This window comes from Xenopus tropicalis, chromosome 7 (genome assembly GCF_000004195.4).
Source record: "Xenopus tropicalis strain Nigerian chromosome 7, UCB_Xtro_10.0, whole genome shotgun sequence".
NCBI classification, from domain to species: Eukaryota; Metazoa; Chordata; class Amphibia; order Anura; family Pipidae; genus Xenopus; species Xenopus tropicalis.
The window spans coordinates 7583982-7602154 of NC_030683.2; the positions used below are offsets into that span (position 1 = coordinate 7583982).

Below are 18173 nucleotides of genomic sequence, written 5' to 3' on the forward strand. Positions count from 1 at the left end.
AGGTTCCTTCTGATAGCCAATAAGAGCATAGCCTTGTCCGTGATGTCATTACCCTCCCATGTGACTCTGACAGGAGAAGCGCTCAGCCCCCTCAAACACTTTCTCTTTTCTCTTTTTAAAATCATTTATGGTTTTTTGGATAGCAGTGAAGAAAGGTGACAACCCCTTTAAAGGGATACTGCCATGATATTTATGGGGTACTTTTTATTTCTAAATGACACTGTTACACAGCAAATAATTCCCTCCCATTTAACCTTTTATTCTTGTACCAACAAATGTATTTGTAGCTGTAATATTGGTGTGTAGGCGCCATCTCAGTGCCTTGTGCCTGAGTCTGAGCTTTCAGCCAGCGCTACACATTAGAACTGCTTTCAGCTAACCTATTGTTTCTCCTACTCCCATGTAACTGGAGGAGTCACAAGCCGGACTTGGATTTCTTACTATTGAGTGATATTCTGATACCTACTGGGAGCTGCTATATTGCCCATTACTGTTACTGTTACCCCAATGTTTCTATATATCTGTAACCTATATATCTGCCAGTTGGGGATTTGGGGTGAGTGCTTATTTGTGCCCTGGGTACCCCTGGAACTATAGCAGGGTGACTGTTACCCCAATGTTTCTATATATCTGTAACCTTGTTATGGCTAAGGGGGCCCAGCCTGAAGGCCAGTTAGGGGGGATTTGGGGTGAGTGCTTATTTGTGCCCTGGGTACCCCTGGAACTATAGCAGGGTGACTGTTACCCCAATGTTTCTATATATCTGTAACCTTGTTATGAGCTAAGGGGGCCCAGCCTGAAGGCCAGTTTGGGGATTTGGGGTGAGTGCTTATTTGTGCCCTGGGTACCCCTGGAACTATAGCAGGGTGACTGTTACCCCAATGTTTCTATATATCTGTAACCTTGTTATGAGCTAAGGGGGTCCAGCCTGAAGGCCAGTTAGGTGGGATTTGGGGTGAGTGCTTATTTGTGCCCTGGGTACCCCTGGAACTATAGCAGGGTGACTGTTACCCCAATGTTTCTATATATCTGTAACCTTGTTATGGGCTAAGGGGGCCCAGCCTGAAGGCCAGTTAGGGGGGATTTGGGTAAGTGCTTATTTGTGCCCTGGGTACCCCTGGAACTATAGCAGGGTGACTGTTACCCCAATGTTTCTATATATCTGTAACCTTGTTATGGGCTAAGGGGGCCCAGCCTGAAGGCCAGTTAGGGGGATTTGGGGTGAGTGCTTATTTGTGCCCTGGGTACCCCTGGAACTATAGCGGGGTGACTGTTACCCCAATGTTTCTATATATCTGTAACCTTGTTATGGGCTAAGGGGGCCCAGCCTGAAGGCCAGTTAGGGGGAAATTGGGGTGAGTGCTTATTTGTGCCCTGGGTGCCCCTGGAACTATAGCAGGGTGACTGTTACCCCAATGTTTCTATATATCTGTAACCTTGTTATGGGCTAAGGGGGCCCAGCCTGAAGGCCAGTTAGGGGGGATTTGGGGTGAGTGCTTATTTGTGCCCTGGGTACCTCTGGAACTATAGCAGGGTGACTGTTACCCCAATGTTTCTATATATCTGTAACCTTGTTATGGGCTAAGGGGCCCAGCCTGAAGGTCAGTTAGGGGGGATTTGGGGTGAGTGCTTATTTGTGCCCTGGGTACCTCTGGAACTATAGCAGGGTGACTGTTACCCCAATGTTTCTATATATCTGTAACCTTGTTATGGCTAAGGGGGCCCAGCCTGAAGGCCAGTTAGGGGGATTTGGGGTGAGTGCTTATTTGTGCCCTGGGTACCCCTGGAACTATAGCAGGGTGACTGTTACCCCAATGTTTCTATATATCTGTAACCTTGTTATGAGCTAAGGGGCCCAGCCTGAAGGCCAGTTAGGGGGGGATTTGGGGTGTGTGCTTATTTGTGCCCTGGGTGCCCCTGGAACTATAGCGGGGTGACTGTTACCCCAATGTTTCTATATATCTGTAACCTTGTTATGGGCTAAGGGGGCCCAGCCTGAAGGCCAGTTAGGGGGAGATTTGGGGTGAGTGCTTATTTGTGCCCTGGGTGCCCCTGGAACTATAGCGGGGTGACTGTTACCCCAATGTTTCTATATATCTGTAACCTTGTTATGGCTAAGGGGGCCCAGCCTGAAGGCCAGTTAGGGGGGGATTTGGGGTGAGTGCTTATTTGTGCCCTGGGTACCCCTGGAACTATAGCAGGGTGACTGTTACCCCAATGTTTCTATATATCTGTAACCTTGTTATGAGCTAAGGGGCCCAGCCTGAAGGCCAGTTAGGGGGGATTTGGGGTGAGTGCTTATTTGTGCCCTGGGTGCCCCTGGAACTATAGCGGGGTGACTGTTACCCCAATGTTTCTATATATCTGTAACCTTGTTATGGCTAAGGGGGCCCAGCCTGAAGGCCAGTTAGGGGGGGATTTGGGGTGAGTGCTTATTTGTGCCCTGGGTACCCCTGGAACTATAGCAGGGTGACTGTTACCCCAATGTTTCTATATATCTGTAACCTTGTTATGAGCTAAGGGGGCCCAGCCTGAAGGCCAGTTAGGGGGGATTTGGGTGTGTGCTTATTTGTGCCCTGGGTGCCCCTGGAACTATAGCGGGGTGACTGTTACCCCAATGTTTCTATATATCTGTAACCTTGTTATGGGCTAAGGGGGCCCAGCCTGAAGGCCAGTTAGGGGGAGATTTGGGGTGAGTGCTTATTTGTACCCTGGGTACCCCTGGAACTATAGCGGGGTGACTGTTACCCCAATGTTTCTATATATCTGTAACCTTGTTATGGGCTAAGGGGGCCCAGCCTGAAGGCCAGTTAGGGGGGATTTGGGTGTGTGCTTATTTGTGCCCTGGGTACCTCTGGAACTATAGCAGGGTGACTGTTACCCCAATGTTTCTATATATCTGTAACCTTGTTATGGGCTAAGGGGGCCCAGCCTGAAGGTCAGTTAGGGGGGATTTGGGGTGAGTGCTTATTTGTGCCCTGGGTACCTCTGGAACTATAGCAGGGTGACTGTTACCCCAATGTTTCTATATATCTGTAACCTTGTTATGGGCTAAGGGGGCCCAGCCTGAAGGCCAGTTAGGGGGGATTTGGGGTGAGTGCTTATTTGTGCCCTGGGTACCCCTGGAACTATAGCAGGGTGACTGTTACCCCAATGTTTCTATATATCTGTAACCTTGTTATGGCTAAGGGGGCCCAGCCTGAAGGCCAGTTAGGGGGGATTTGGGTGTGTGCTTATTTGTGCCCTGGGTGCCCCTGGAACTATAGCGGGGTGACTGTTACCCCAATGTTTCTATATATCTGTAACCTTGTTATGGGCTAAGGGGGCCCAGCCTGAAGGCCAGTTAGGGGGGATTTGGGGTGAGTGCTTATTTGTGCCCTGGGTGCCCCTGGAACTATAGCGGGGTGACTGTTACCCCAATGTTTCTATATATCTGTAACCTTGTTATGGGCTAAGGGGGCCCAGCCTGAAGGCCAGTTAGGGGGGATTTGGGTGGATTTGTGCCCTGATACCCCTGGAACTATAGCGGGTGACTGTTACCCCAATGTTTCTATATATCTGTAACCTTGTTATGGGCTAAGGGGCCCAGCCTGAAGGCCAGTTAGGGGGGATTTGGGGTGAGTGCTTATTTGTGCCCTGGGTACCCCTGGAACTATAGCAGGGTGACTGTTACCCCAATGTTTCTATATATCTGTAACCTTGTTATGAGCTAAGGGGCCCAGCCTGAAGGCCAGTTAGGGGGGATTTGGGGTGTGTGCTTATTTGTGCCCTGGGTGCCCCTGGAACTATAGCGGGGTGACTGTTACCCCAATGTTTCTATATATCTGTAACCTTGTTATGGGCTAAGGGGCCCAGCCTGAAGGCCAGTTAGGGGAGATTTGGGGTGAGTGCTTATTTGTACCCTGGGTACCCCTGGAACTATAGCGGGGTGACTGTTACCCCAATGTTTCTATATATCTGTAACCTTGTTATGGGCTAAGGGGGCCCAGCCTGAAGGCCAGTTAGGGGGGATTTGGGGTGAGTGCTTATTTGTACCCTGGGTACCCCTGGAACTATAGTGGGGTTACTGTTACCCCAATGTTTCTATATATCTGTAACCTTGTTATGGGCTAAGGGGGCCCAGCCTGAAGGCCAGTTAGGGGGATTTGGGGTGAGTGCTTATTTGTGCCCTGGTACCCCTGGAACTATAGCGGGGTGACTGTTACCCCAATGTTTCTATATATCTGTAACCTTGTTATGGGCTAAGGGGCCCAGCCTGAAGGCCAGTTAGGGGGATTTGGGGTGAGTGCTTATTTGTGCCCTGGGTACCCCTGGAACTATAGCGGGGTGACTGTTACCCCAATGTTTCTATATATCTGTAACCTTGTTATGGGCTAAGGGGGCCCAGCCTGAAGGCCAGTTAGGGGGGATTTGGGGTGAGTGCTTATTTGTGCCCTGGGTACCCCTGGAACTATAGCAGGGTGACTGTTACCCCAATGTTTCTATATATCTGTAACCTTGTTACGGCTAAGGGGGCCCAGCCTGAAGGCCAGTTAGGGGAGGATTTGGGGTGAGTGCTTATTTGTGCCCTGGGTACCCCTGGAACTGACCCCCAATGTTTCTATATATCTGTAACCTTGTTATGGGCTAAGGGGCCCAGCCTGAAGGCCAGTTAGGGGGAGGATTTGGGTGAGTGCTTATTTGTGCCCTGGGTACACTATTAAGTTATATAGTGATGTCTTTGTATATTTGCAACCTCCTTATCACAAAAGGGTGAATAAACCAAACGTTGAACCACAAAGAGGAGAATTAAAGGAACAGTATCACCAAAAAATTCAACTGTATAAAAGAAATTCCAATATAATTTTTCTGCTGCCCTGCATTGGTACAACTGGTGTGTTTGCCTCAGAAACACTACTGTGGTTTATATAAAGAATGCAGCTGTGTAGCCATGGGGGCAGCCATTCAAAGGAGAAAAGGCACAGGCACTTAGCAGATAACAGATAAAACACTATTGTATTCTACAGAGCTTATCCGTTATCTGCTCTGTAACCTGTGCCTTTTGTCCTTTTTTCCAGCTTGAATGGCTGCCCCCATGGCTACACAGCAGCTTATTTATATAAACTATAGTAGAGTTACTGTAGCAAACACACAACTTTTACCAGTGCAGGGCAACAGTACATTATATTTCTTTTACTTTAAAACTCTTTAATTTTTTGGTGTTACTGTTCCTTTAAGCAAAAACATCTGAAAATGGCTACCATAACTAAGTGCATATATTTTAGGATCAAATCACCTAATTCTGCATTCTAAACATTCCTGTACATCAATAGTGTTATTAACAAATAATAAACAATAAGTAGAAAGTAGTTTGCGTTATGTCTATCTGATCGTTGAACAGGTGGAAGCAAGCACTGGAGTGAACAATGGAGTGGGGCTGTTGAGATCTCCTCGTATGTTCTCTTGGCTCTACTTTCTGGAGACGAGGTGACCAAAAAGGATTTGGAAATGAGTTCCAATATAATCAGTTGGGTAATAAAGCAGCAGAACCCCTGGGAGGCATCTACTCAACCCAGGTAATAATCTGCAAAACTATTAGCAGTATTTGTTGTTCACAAGTTACAGCAGTGGGAAGCAGTGGCTCAAGGCACATATTCAGGGTGTTGAGCTTTTCCCAGTGGTTTTCATTCATTTCAGCTGTGATACATTTCATGCAGTATTGTCCTTAGTATAGCAGAATGGTGAACTGTAGGGCAGGACCCCGGAGTGGGTAATGGGCCCAGCCAGAATACCATATAGGGTAAGATTTGAGGAAAATGTCTATTTGCTCTGATACTCATTGAAGACCAGCTTGAAGGTCCACAACAAAGAGAATGGGACCGAACACTTATTTGTTGCCCTACATAATTGACCTTTGCACTCATGAACCACAATCATGAAATGTAAAAAGTGTTGGTGAGCCACACAAGCATGAAAAAAAGTTCTCTGGGGACTGCTGGCCTGCATAAGGCTCTGCTTGGAGTAAAACTGTGTCTCTGTGCTTCCAAAACTTGTCTCCAAGACAGAAATGTATACATGGGCACCTACTCTGAGGCCACTTGGAGAAACATCAACATGTTGCTCATGAGCTGCTGGTTGGGGTCACTGTTCTAGATATTATTGAAACTAATATCTGAGTGGCTGGTACCACTGGTACATGGGAATATATTTGGTACATGGTACAGTTCTGTAGTGACTATGGGATTAGCAACAACCCATTATATAAGCTTGGCGATGCCTTCTACTGCAACATCAATGACCAATGAAAATGTGACCTTTTCTTCTGACAGGACACAGTGGTGGCTGTTCACGCTCTTTTTAAATATGCGAGGGCCACATACCATGGGAAGAGGGATGTGACTCTGACAGTGCACAGTGGGTTAATAGGATACCAGACCCGGTTCCACGTAGATGACAGTAACAGACTCTTATTACAGAGAGCTCCTCTGCCAGATGAACTTGGGACGTACATCATAACAGCCACAGGGACTGGCTGTGTCTATGTACAGGTAAACTTACTGCTACTTTCCTAATAATGAATGAAAATTTATTGGACCTGGATTTTTCATCTGCTCCATTCAGTCTCCTCTTCTTCATCTGCTGTCCCATTCTTGTCATTCATTGATTCCTCGCCCTCATCACCCTGATCTGACTCCCATTCCTTCATCACATTGTTTCTTATTTGCACAATACCAATCCCTGCCTAAAAAGACCCACATCTTCCCCACCTTTTCCTCCTTAGCGCCCCCATCTATCCCTTACAAATCATACCACTGCTTTTACTCTGTTCCATGTGCTTCTCTGGGCTAGATATTGGTGAGTAATATCAATCTTGGATGCCAGAGTATGTGTTTAACTCCAGTGTTACCAGAGACAACAGTATTTATTGTCTCATTCATCTGGTAGTCCGATTACCAGACCACTTAAAAGTTATCCCCAATGGCAACGCCTAAGTAGAAAAAAGCAGATGTGCCCCCCAAACCCCTCGGCAACGAGCCAAAAGGGGCTTGCCAAGTTGGTCATGTGACGCGATTGACACAAGACGCGACTTCTAACAGCAGATACGATCACCCATGAAAATTCATATGCGCTATTTTTCATTTGGAGTCATATCACATACTTTGGTAAATATATGCCCATTGGGCATCAAACAGTTCATATTCTAACTTTATGTAACAGTGAAGCTACATACTGCATTGCTTTATCTGCAGGGGCATTTGAAATACCACACCCATCCTGTTGAATCCTTCCAACACTTTACCCTTAAAGTGACCACCAAGCCCGACCACTGTACAGCAGAGGCACAGAGAAGTTTTGAGATCCACGTGACTGTCAGGTGAGGTCGTACTTGTAGCTGAGAGGTTAAGTCTGAGTACCCACCGACCATTTGCATTTAATTTACCTCAGGTTTAAGTTAGGGTTGCCACGTCTGCCGTGATGTCACAGAGCGGGGAGGAGGCGGGCCACAACATCATAGGGGCGGGGCTTTGATATGCCGTCGATCGCCGCGTCAATGTTACTTAGTCCTGCCTGGTTTTCCTAGTTTGGGAAACAGGGCAGGAGGTGTTGACCCGGAGAGTCCGTCTGAAAACCAGGCAGTCTGCTTCAAAACCAGGACAGGTGGTAAACGTAGTTTAAGTTAACCTTAAAATTAATTTTAAAAATCATTTATCTGTGTGTAAGCCTTCGGTAAGTTCTGAGTTGACATGTTGCACCTCATATATATATATATATGCAACAGCTGCCTAAACGAAAAGATTCTGTTAATGCCTTTAAGAGGGGCCTGGATGAGTTCTTGATCAATCAGAATATCCAAGGCTATTGTGATACTAATATCTACAGTTAGTATTAGTGTTTGTATATATAGTTTATGTATGTGAGTGTATAGATTGGTAGGTGTGGGTTAGGTGTGCTGGGTTTACTTGGATGGGTTGAACTTGATGGACACAGGTTTTTTTCAACCCTATGTAACTATGTAACTATGTAACTATGTAATACCCCTGAACAAGGTAAGTGTCATATGTAAAACCCTGCTTTATCTAAATAAACCATTTTCATATAAATATACGTTTAGTAGTATGTGCCATTGGGTAATCCTAAATAGAAAACTGCCATCTTAAGTACTAAGGGCCGCCCCCTGGGATCATAGGAGTCACAGTGCACACAAACAAGCCAAGGTACACATACATGCTAGGCCCCATCAGCCAATGAATGGGCAGAGTTCTGCCTTTTGCTCCCACACTACTTCCTGTTACAGTTAGAGCTGCATCACTTCCTGTCAGCTGATCTCTGAGGGAGCACACAACCCATCACTAAATGGCGGCGCAAGGGAAAGGGTGTAAAAGGGCGATTATATAAATATATATTGCAGTTTGGTAAGATTCTTAATAAACTACCTGTTGCTAAAGTTTTCATTCTGAGGGTATAGTTTCCTTTACGCTTTTACATACCGCAGCTAGGGAGGAATATTTATGAATTTAAGGAGAAAAAAACTCATGATTGTGAAAAATATTGTGCCAAAAGTCATCCACAATAGCTAGCATATTGAAGACTGGTTTAAACATAATGTTAAATTGCAGTCTGTAGTTGAATGTTTGGATCTACAGAGCTCAAGTGGACATGTTTCTTAGATATCTGTGGGTGTTTATGTCTTCCTTTCGTCTATCTTTGGTGCCCTCTGTAGGGATGTGCAATTGAGTGGTTCTATTAGAAAAGGGAATAAAACATCTCATTTAAAAAGTCAGATTGAACAGTGTAGGAGGAACTTGTAGGAATATTCAATAAACTGTCTAGTGCCTTCTTAACCAATAGGATTTCCCACAGGATACAAGGGTATGCATTGGTATTAGATATATAAAGCCTATAGAATACTGTAGATAAATTCAAGAAAGGACTGGATGTCTCATTGGGATCAGGAGTAGGATTGGCTAGGAGTTAAGAAGAATATTTGAGCCCAAGGTTGAACCTGATGTTCTCTTTTAACCTCACTTAAAGTTTAAATACATTCTTTTTATGTTCTGTAGGTACTCGGGAAACCGCGCCACGACCAACATGGGTATCATTGATGTATATCACGTGTCAGGATTTGCCCCAGTTGCCAGGAGCCTTAAATTGGTAAGAGTGTTTTACATGGAACAATAACGATATGGTGAGGTTTGGCAGATAGAACTTCCATGGAGATGAGTAATGGGCACTGCTTAGCTGTAAACATTAGATAGGTGGGGACAGGTGCTGTATGTATGAACACAAATGGAAAACAAAATTTTCATCATCATTGTAATCATAAGTATATGCCCTTCCATATTACATGCTCATATCAGCAGCAAGGCCATCAATAAGTGGCTCAAAGGTGCTCTCAGCACATACCCAAATAAAAAACAGAGGTCACAGAGCTTAACAGCAGGGAGTGTGGAGACTCCATCTAGGTCTAGATTGGCAAACCCTTATGTTTTTGGGTTTATTACAGCTGGATAAAGGATTAATCAGGTTAAACCCTTTCACCAAATTTCAAATTCTGGACAGCACTCTACACTGGAATCTTCCTGCCATTAAAACGCCTTTATTCACATAACTGGCACAGCCCAGTGCAGCAATGTTTAAGGTCTACATTGACCTTTTATCAAGCTTGACAAAGGGTCTATACAGACCTGAAACTTTGCTGTACTGGCCAGTAAAAAGGAACCCGTTTGGTGCTGAATGCTAGTAATGAAACCTTTTCACCAGTCTTCATTTTTCCATTACAAAGTCATATGGCAGTTGAGGTAGAATAATTAAGTGACTGTGGACAAAATGTTATTGTCAGGATTTGAGAACAGGAATGTTACAGCCAAAGGTCTAGTTACTAAGCCCTTCTATATGCCAGTGCCTTCCATAGTACTCGCTGTAGGAGTCTGACACATGGTTTATCTACTAGTTCCTTTGTTTTATGTGCTTAGTCGCATGAGTTGGGTACTGCTCTTTGCTACACTACTGTGCTACATGTCCTAAACACAAGTCTTTGCCACCCAATCAACTAAATAGAGAAACCAACTATCCTTTTATGACACCATCAAAAGTAACCTCTGATAAAATATATCTTATTCTTCTGCATTTCTGTGATATCAACTCCCCGTGTATTAAAGGACAAGGAAAGTCTTTCTTAGTTGTACTGAGTCGCTAAATTATTTTCTCTCAAAAGTGCTTCCTTCACTTGATAGCCGATTAAGAGTTTTCCACCCTACTGTAACAGCCGCCATGTTTTATTTTCCCCCCTTTACCCCCGATTCCTTACAGACTTGGCTAAAACTTAAAAGTAAAAATAGTTAAAAGTAATCTGAAGAAGGTAATGGTACAAATGGTACTTTATGTTACTTTATGGCATAAGGGACCAAGCTGGGGGGCCCCTGCTGCCAGCAAGAAGAAAACACACACATATGTATATATTAGGGCTGTCTGCATATTTTCCAGCATGACAATTCATTGTCAATGTCAGCAGCATGAAGGTGACTGGGGGAATTCCAAGGGGAATCAGTTATCCACTTGGTTGGCACATTCTGAAATGGCACTTCCTATGTGCAGTAACTTAGAGGCAATCTAAATGCCCTCGGTAATAAACCCATGGATGAGGCCAAAGATCATTCAGGATTTACCACTAGTTCAAAAAGTAACCAGAACACTCAATCATACTGGGTTTATTGTTGGTTCCCAATCTGTGGGGCTTGTTCCCTCTGGGCAGGGGGTGCAAGCAGTGGTGGGAGGGTGAGCCTGAAAGTGAGATTTGGTAGAGATGCTGGGAAGCTCCCTTCATTGATCTCTCCTTGTCCTTTGGCAGCTACATGAAACCAAAACGTTTTCCATTGTCGTTAAGCAAGAGACGCCGGTATCCAATCTACAGCCGGCTAATGTCATCATTTATGACTACTACGACCCAAGTACGTATTTCTTAATTATGGCAAACGTGGTCAGTAACATACTTAGGCACACTTGCATTGGATGTTTCTATATCATGTAGATTCCAGTAGAGCAATATGAGTAAACAATCTTTTAGTTTGAATCCTGCAGGTCTTGCCCTTTTTGTGTTTCCATGGGTTTTATAGTCAGATTATATTTATAAATAATCAATTACAGGAAGGCAGGCAGCCACAGTTCCAAGCTAGTTACAACAAGATCTCTGGCTATGTAAGAGAGAATGCTTTTGTGGACTGTAAGCAATGTCTGTCTCTTCTCATCCCAGGAGAAAGAGCGGAGGCTGAATACCATGCCCCCTGTGCAGGTAACTGATGCCCCTTGTGGTACCTCTTTGCTTTCGGGAGAAGGAAGGCGGCGGCCAATTACGCACCTCTTACAAAGGGGAACTGACACTGATATCATTTTTAATCAAAAAATTTTACATATTTTTTCTTACAATTTTTGAAATATAATCTTTTCATTGCAAACATTTCATTTCATTGTGTGTGTTGTTTGTAGCTACAAAAAAAATAATGTTTAGTTGAGGAACGCACAAATAAACTGTAAAGTATATAACTGACTATAAGAAAATATAAAAAGATATATACAGTATGTATATATTATGTACTACAATATACTATTTTGAAAGAGATGTGTTAATGCTAGAGTGCTTCCTATGTAATACAGTATATAAGCTTTTACACATATCGGGCCTATATCCTATATTCTATATCTAAACATCTCGTTATCATTACAGGTCAGTTAATATGAGGCAATAAGAAGCAGTGAGTAGGCATCAGTACAGAATTGCTGCCTGGAATTGCTCCCGTGTATTTATCAGCAACTACATCATGGATATTTCTGCTCCTGGTTGTTACTTTGCCGTCATATGAAGATAAGTAGAGCTTTGAGGTGAGGGTAACGTATGCCTTGGTTGCCTATGGAATAGACACGCGATAAGGAAGTTTACACAATAACCAGTTTGTATAATCTGTAGATTTAGGGCCAGATTCATTAAAGTACGAATCAGAATCACGAAATCCGATAGTTTCTGTTGTTTGCAAAAGTCACGAAAATTCCGTTCGTTTGAATACAAAGATTTCGTACTTACGATCCAAAAGTTTTGAAATTTTAATATTGAAATGATTGTTTTTCAATGGCGATCTGATAGTCCCAAAATTTTCGTATCCAAACGATAGGAAACGGCGCAAAAACCTTTCTGACTTTGAACCTTCAGTGCATGATTTTGGGAGCCTCCATAAAACTCAATGGCACTCTGCAGCTCCAACCCGGCCCAAGGAAAGTCTCCCATAGGGCTCAATGGCACTCTGCAGCTCCAACCCGGCCCAAGGAAAGTCTCCCATAGGGCTCAATGGCACTCTGCAGCTCCAACCCGGCCAAGGAAAGTCTCCCATAGGGCTCAATGGCACTCTGCAGCTCCAACCCGGCCCAAGGAGAGTCTCCCATAGGGCTCAATGGCACTCTGCAGCTCCAACCTGGCTCAAGGAAAGTCACCATACCCAAGTTTGAATGAATCCGAAACTGTCGTACTCATTCCAACAAATACGAATTTGTCGCAAAAATTGTCGCAAAGTGCGAAAAAGTCACGCAAATTAACGAAAATATTGCAGAAAATACACAAAAGTTGTAAACATTTTTGTATTCGGACCTGTCGTACTTTAATGAATGTGCCCCAAAGTGTAGGAGAAAGTTTGTACAAACCTCAACCTGCAAAGTTTCCCCTCTTTGGTAAAGTGCACACAAACTCCTGATACACATTCCAATTCCCCCATGGTGTTGATATGGGATCCCCTTGCAGACAGTCCAGTTGGGCACCAAAGATCACAGGTTGTCCTGCCAAGGGTCCAAACATGAGTATTTTTTTCCAAAGCAGGAATATTAATGTGGTTTAATTCTCTGCATCACGGGGAGTTTCCTAAAGTTGAATTTACATGAGGAGAGGAAGCACCTAAAGCCCCTATATATGTACTGACCAACAGAATACTCCTTTGTTTGGCCCAGTGTCCATATAACAAGAACAGAAAGACATTGGCAGTACCGCCGCTCCCTATACGCAGAGTACGCACTCTGCGTAGGGCACCAACTCCCAGGGGGGCACCCAGGACCGCCGCTCCCTACGCAGAGTGCGCACTCTGCGCACTAACATACCAGTCACCTGTGGCGGCTCCTTCGCTTATGCCGCTGCAACAGGCCCTTTTATAAGGTTGCGCCCGTGCGTATGACGTCACACGTCAGCGACGAGGCGCAACCTTATAGAAGTGCCTGTTGCAGCGGCATAAGCGAAGGAGCCGCCACCGGTGACTGATCTGTTGGGGGTAATTTTTATGGGGGCAATTGGGGGCACTGTGTGTGGGGGCTACCGTCTATGGGGGGTGCTGTGTATGAGGCAATTGGGGGCACTGTTTATTGTTTATGGGGGCAATTGGGGCACTGTGTATGGGGGCAATTGGGGCACTGTGTATGGGGCACTTTCTATTGGGGGCACTGTGTGTGGGGCTACTGTCTATGGGGCAATTGGGGGCACTGTTTATGGGGACACTGTCTATTGGGGGCACTGTGTGTGGGGCTACTGTCTATGGGGCAATTGGGACACTGTTTATGGGGACACTTTCTATTGGGGACACTGTGTGTGTGGGCTACTGGGGCACTGTTAATGGGGGCACTGTTTATGGGGCAATTGGGGCACTGTGTATGGGGCACTTTCTATTGGGGGCACTGTGTGTGGGGGCTACTGTCTTTGGGGGGGTACTGTTTATGGGGGCAATTGGGGCACTGTGTATGGGGGCACTGTGTATGGGGGCAATTGGGGCACTGTGTATGTAGACACTTTCTATTGGGGGCACTGTGTGTGGGGGCTACTGTCTATGGGGCAATTGGGGCACTGTGTATGGGGGCACTTTCTATTGGGGGCACTTCCGTAATATTTGGGGGAGGGAGCACAAAAATACATTTCTGCTTAGGGCACCCATTTGGCCAGCAGCGGCCCTGGACATTGGGCCACACAGGTGGGAAGCAAAGCTAGATTGGCCCAGTCAGATATGTAGGCCTAGTGCTGCGTGACTGTGAGGCTTGGGGGTTCAGACCCCCTCATTTTTGCACTAACCAATGATTTACCCTTACACACCAATGGTAGTCACTATAGTTAGAGATCAACTACAGTCCAATGTCAGTTATTTATTCTATAGAGAAGGGACCTAACATAAAGATCAATGACAGTCACTTGTCACCAACCATTTATCACTGTATGTGGCAAGCTTATTAAAAACAGATAATTGGACCAATAAAACGTTCTTTGGCTTGCAATAAAAAAGTTGGTGCTAAATAAAGAAAAGCATGGATTGAATTCATTGGATAGAACCTGCCCACCTAAACTCTTACTTTAATGAGAAGGGCCCCGATGAGCATTCATTGTACTAATTAGGCATGTGTAAACTGGGGCCCATGTTCAGTAACCCATAGTAACCTAAAATGACATTGCTGCCTGTCACCAATGAAACCCAATTGCTCGCTGGTTGTAATAGGATATTAGGCAGTGTGCTAAACCTTTAAAGGAGAACTAAACCTTAAAAATGACTATGGCTAGCATAGACACCATATTACACCAGCCTAAAGATTCATCATCTCTATAGTAGTAATGATTCAGGCCTTTGAAGTTGTGTGCAGGAGCGCCCCATCTGGGATTTTGCTAGGAGGGTCAGTGGCACTGCACATGCTCAGTGTGAGCAGCTGTTGAGAAGCTGAGCTTGGGGGTCGTGGCAAATTATCAAGCAGAATATTAGGCTGGCCTGTCATGCTACAGGGCTGATTATTAAATTCTGATGCGTAGTAATGTGTAGTAATTATCTGTATTAATTACTAATAAGCCTTATATTATGACATTTACATACTATATATATATTAAGAGATGAAAATGGCAGGTATATGTTTGTAAAAGGAAGAGAGTGCAACAACCCCGGGGGGAATTCTGTGAGGGAATCCCTTCCCCTTCCCCCCTGCAAGTTGCCTGATAAGGAGAGGTTGGTGTTTTTGTATGATTCTCTATTCGCTTATCTAATGGCTCTCCCTGTATCTGCTGCTTTCTCTGTTCAAAATTACCTCACAAACCATGTAAGCAGCTCCTCCCCTCACACAGGGAGCCCCTCCCCTAACTCCCAGGCACCCCTGCAACAATTTCCTTTGAAAATAAAAACTCTGTGTAACCTCTATTTCAGCTCAATAGCTGCCTTCCCGGACTGGTACCAGTAGAACATGGGTTACACTGTACTCTCTCACCCAGAATGGGCCTTCGCTAAGTGGAAGAGGAAGGTGAGGGGGTTGTGCAACTACACCTCTCTTGCTGCTATGCAGAAAAATAAAAACAGAGGGCGCCAGAGTGGTTCTGGTACAGGCTACACCTGCCTGTATCTAATGCCTCATTCACAGGGCCCTGTTCCCCGTCTATAAACTAAATATTAATGTTGGTACCATCAGATTCTCCTAAATGAGCCCATACGTTATCTCTAAATTGTGGGGAAAAAAATTGTCCAATTTTTGGGCTGAAATCCAAAATAAGTAAAAGTCTTTTTATGGAGAACCGTGGGTGACAGCCGGTGTGGCCCTAACTCCTCAGTATAACAGGGCAAACCCCTGCCAGTACGGTCTTCACCGACGCCCTTTTGGGCCCCCGGAACTTTCTGCTCCGGAACTGACAGGGAACCTGCACACGTCAGAGTAAGGACCAGAAGGAACGAAGAGTAAAGGATCAATTTTAGTCAATTTTGCCTTTGCTCTGCCCCTTGTTTGTACAAAAATATGAGGAACTTCAAAGCACTGTAACCTCTATTTCAGCTCAATAGCTGCCTTCCCGGACTGGTATCAGTAGAACATGGGTTACACTGTACCTCTCACCCAGAATGGGCCTTTGCTAAGTGGAAGTGGAAGGTGAGGGGGTTGTGCAACTACACCTCTCTTGCTGCTATGCAGAAAAAATAAAAACAGAGGGCGCCAGAGAGTGTAATACAGACTGACACTCCCGAGTACAGGAATCTCACTTCCCCTCTGCCGCGCCCCATAGTGGATCCCCTCAGGGAATTCTCTATCCTGATTCCCTATTCACTGGGATCCCTACACTACAGGCAATAGGGCCTGGGAGAGATACCTCCAAAACTGCCAGTTGTATGTAGGAGCTCAGAACTGCTCTTTCTAGTTCAGCCCTAACTGCCTTACACCCCTAGAGTGGTACTGGTACAGGGGCTACAGCTGCCCCTATCTAATGCCTCATTAGCGCCCCTGCCCCGGGCTCCCAGCACACACCCACCCTGTTCCCCGACTGTAACTGGGCCCCTGCCCCGGGCTCCCAGCACACACCCACCCTGTTCCCCAACTGTAACTGGGCCCCTGCCCCGGGCCCCCAGCACACACACACCCTTTTCCCTGACTGTAACTGGGCTCCCAGCACACACCCACCCTGTTCCCCAACTGTAACTGGGCGTTTTTACCTGCAACTTACTTGTCTTCAAGGTTAAGGTTTAGATTTTGACAAACTGGCAATCTGGGCGGCTAAGTGGCAGATGAGATTTAATGTGGATAAATGTAAGGTCATGCACCTGGGATGTACAAATAGTCCCCCACTTATACCCTTAATGGGACTGAACTTGCCAGCTCAATAAAGCAGAAGGACCTTGTAGCCTCGTAGATAATACTTGGCTGTAGCAAGCAATGCCAGGCAGCAGCTGTAGGGCAAACAGGGTATTGAGCTGTATTAAATGGGGTATAGATTCACGGGAGGGGGGGTTATTCTTCCCCTTTACAGAGCGCTGGTAAGGCCCCATCTAGAATATGCCGGGCAGTTTTGGTCTCCAGTGCTCAAACGGGACATTATTGAATTAGAGAGGGTCCAAAGAAGGGCAACTAAGCTGGTAAAGGGCATGGAAAGTCTCAGTGAAGAAATACTGGCCAGGTTGGGTTTGTTTACACTGGAGAATAGGCGCTTAAGGGGGCTATGATAACTACACTGTACAGTATGTATAAAAATATAAGAGGACCATATAATAACCTCTCTAATGCTTTATTTACCAGTAGGTCCTACCAGCTGAAACAAGGGCACCCAGACCAACTGCAAAGTTGCTATGAATAGGACATTCTATAACATACCAAAAGTTAACTTAAAGGTGAACCGCCCATCTGATCTTATTTATAGTTCTGTACTCAGTACCACTGTTACTGAATAGACAGTTGGTTCTGTCAGGGGAATTTCTGGTCATATTGGGGGAAGCAAATGTTATATACACTCAGGCCCGGACTGGCAATCTGTGGGTTGTGGCAAATGCCAGAGGGGCTGCTGTAAGATGCCATAGACAGTCACTATTTATTGGGCTGGGGGGCTGTTTGGGCCACTGGGTACTGGGAATGCCAGGGGCTGTAAGGTGCCACAGACAGTCACTATTTATTGGGCTGGGGGGCTGTTTGTGCCTCTGGGTACTGGAATGCCAGGGGGCTGTAAGGTGCCACAGACAGTCACTATTTATTGGGCTGGGGGGGCTGTTTGTGCCTCTGGGTACTGGGAATGCCAGGGGGGCTGTAAGGTGCCACAGACAGTCACTATTTATTGGGCTGGGGGGCTGTTTGTGCCTCTGGGTACTGGGAATGCCAGGGGGGCTGTAAGGTGCCACAGACAGTCACTATTTATTGGGCTGGGGGGCTGTTTGTGCCTCTGGGTACTGGGAATGCCAGGGGGCTGTAAGGTGCCACAGACAGTCACTATTTATTGGGCTGTGGGGGGACAGTTTGTGCCTCTGGGTACTGGGAATGCCAGGGAGGCTGTAAGGTGCCACAGACAGTCACTATTTATTGGGCTGGGGGGGGCTGTTTGTGCCTCTGGGTACTGGGAATGCCAGGGGGGCTGTAAGGTGCCACAGACAGTCACTATTTATTGGGCTGGGGGACAGTTTGGGCTTCTGGATACTGGGAATGCCAGGGGGGCTGTAAGGTGCCACAGACAGTCACTATTTATTGGGCTGGGGGCTGTTTGTGCCTCTGGGTACTGGGAATGCCAGGGGGCTGTAAGGTGCCACAGACAGGGTGCCACAGACAGTCACTATTTATTGGGCTGGGGGGACAGTTTGGGCCTCTGGGTACTGGGAAAGCCGGGGGCCTATTTTTTACTCACAGTACAGACCTCTGTGTGTTTGTACTCCCACTAAGTGCCTGTAGCTTTGGGGCAATAGCAC

The 18173-nt window shown here is 45.8% G+C and overlaps 1 protein-coding gene across 1 annotated transcript in view; it reads left to right on the forward strand.

The window, feature by feature from the left end:
• Positions 1-11386, forward strand: part of LOC105945597 (pregnancy zone protein) — a 25827-nt gene extending 14441 nt beyond the window's left edge. The window contains exons 2-7 of the mRNA XM_031905746.1: positions 5381-5511; positions 6309-6527; positions 7230-7354; positions 9042-9132; positions 10829-10928; positions 11231-11386. Of these exons, the coding sequence (XP_031761606.1) occupies positions 5381-5511; positions 6309-6527; positions 7230-7354; positions 9042-9132; positions 10829-10928; positions 11231-11277 (713 nt within the window). The 3' untranslated portion in view covers positions 11278-11386. The remainder of the gene's footprint in view (positions 1-5380; positions 5512-6308; positions 6528-7229; positions 7355-9041; positions 9133-10828; positions 10929-11230) is intronic.
• Positions 11387-18173: the final 6787 nt, after the last annotated feature.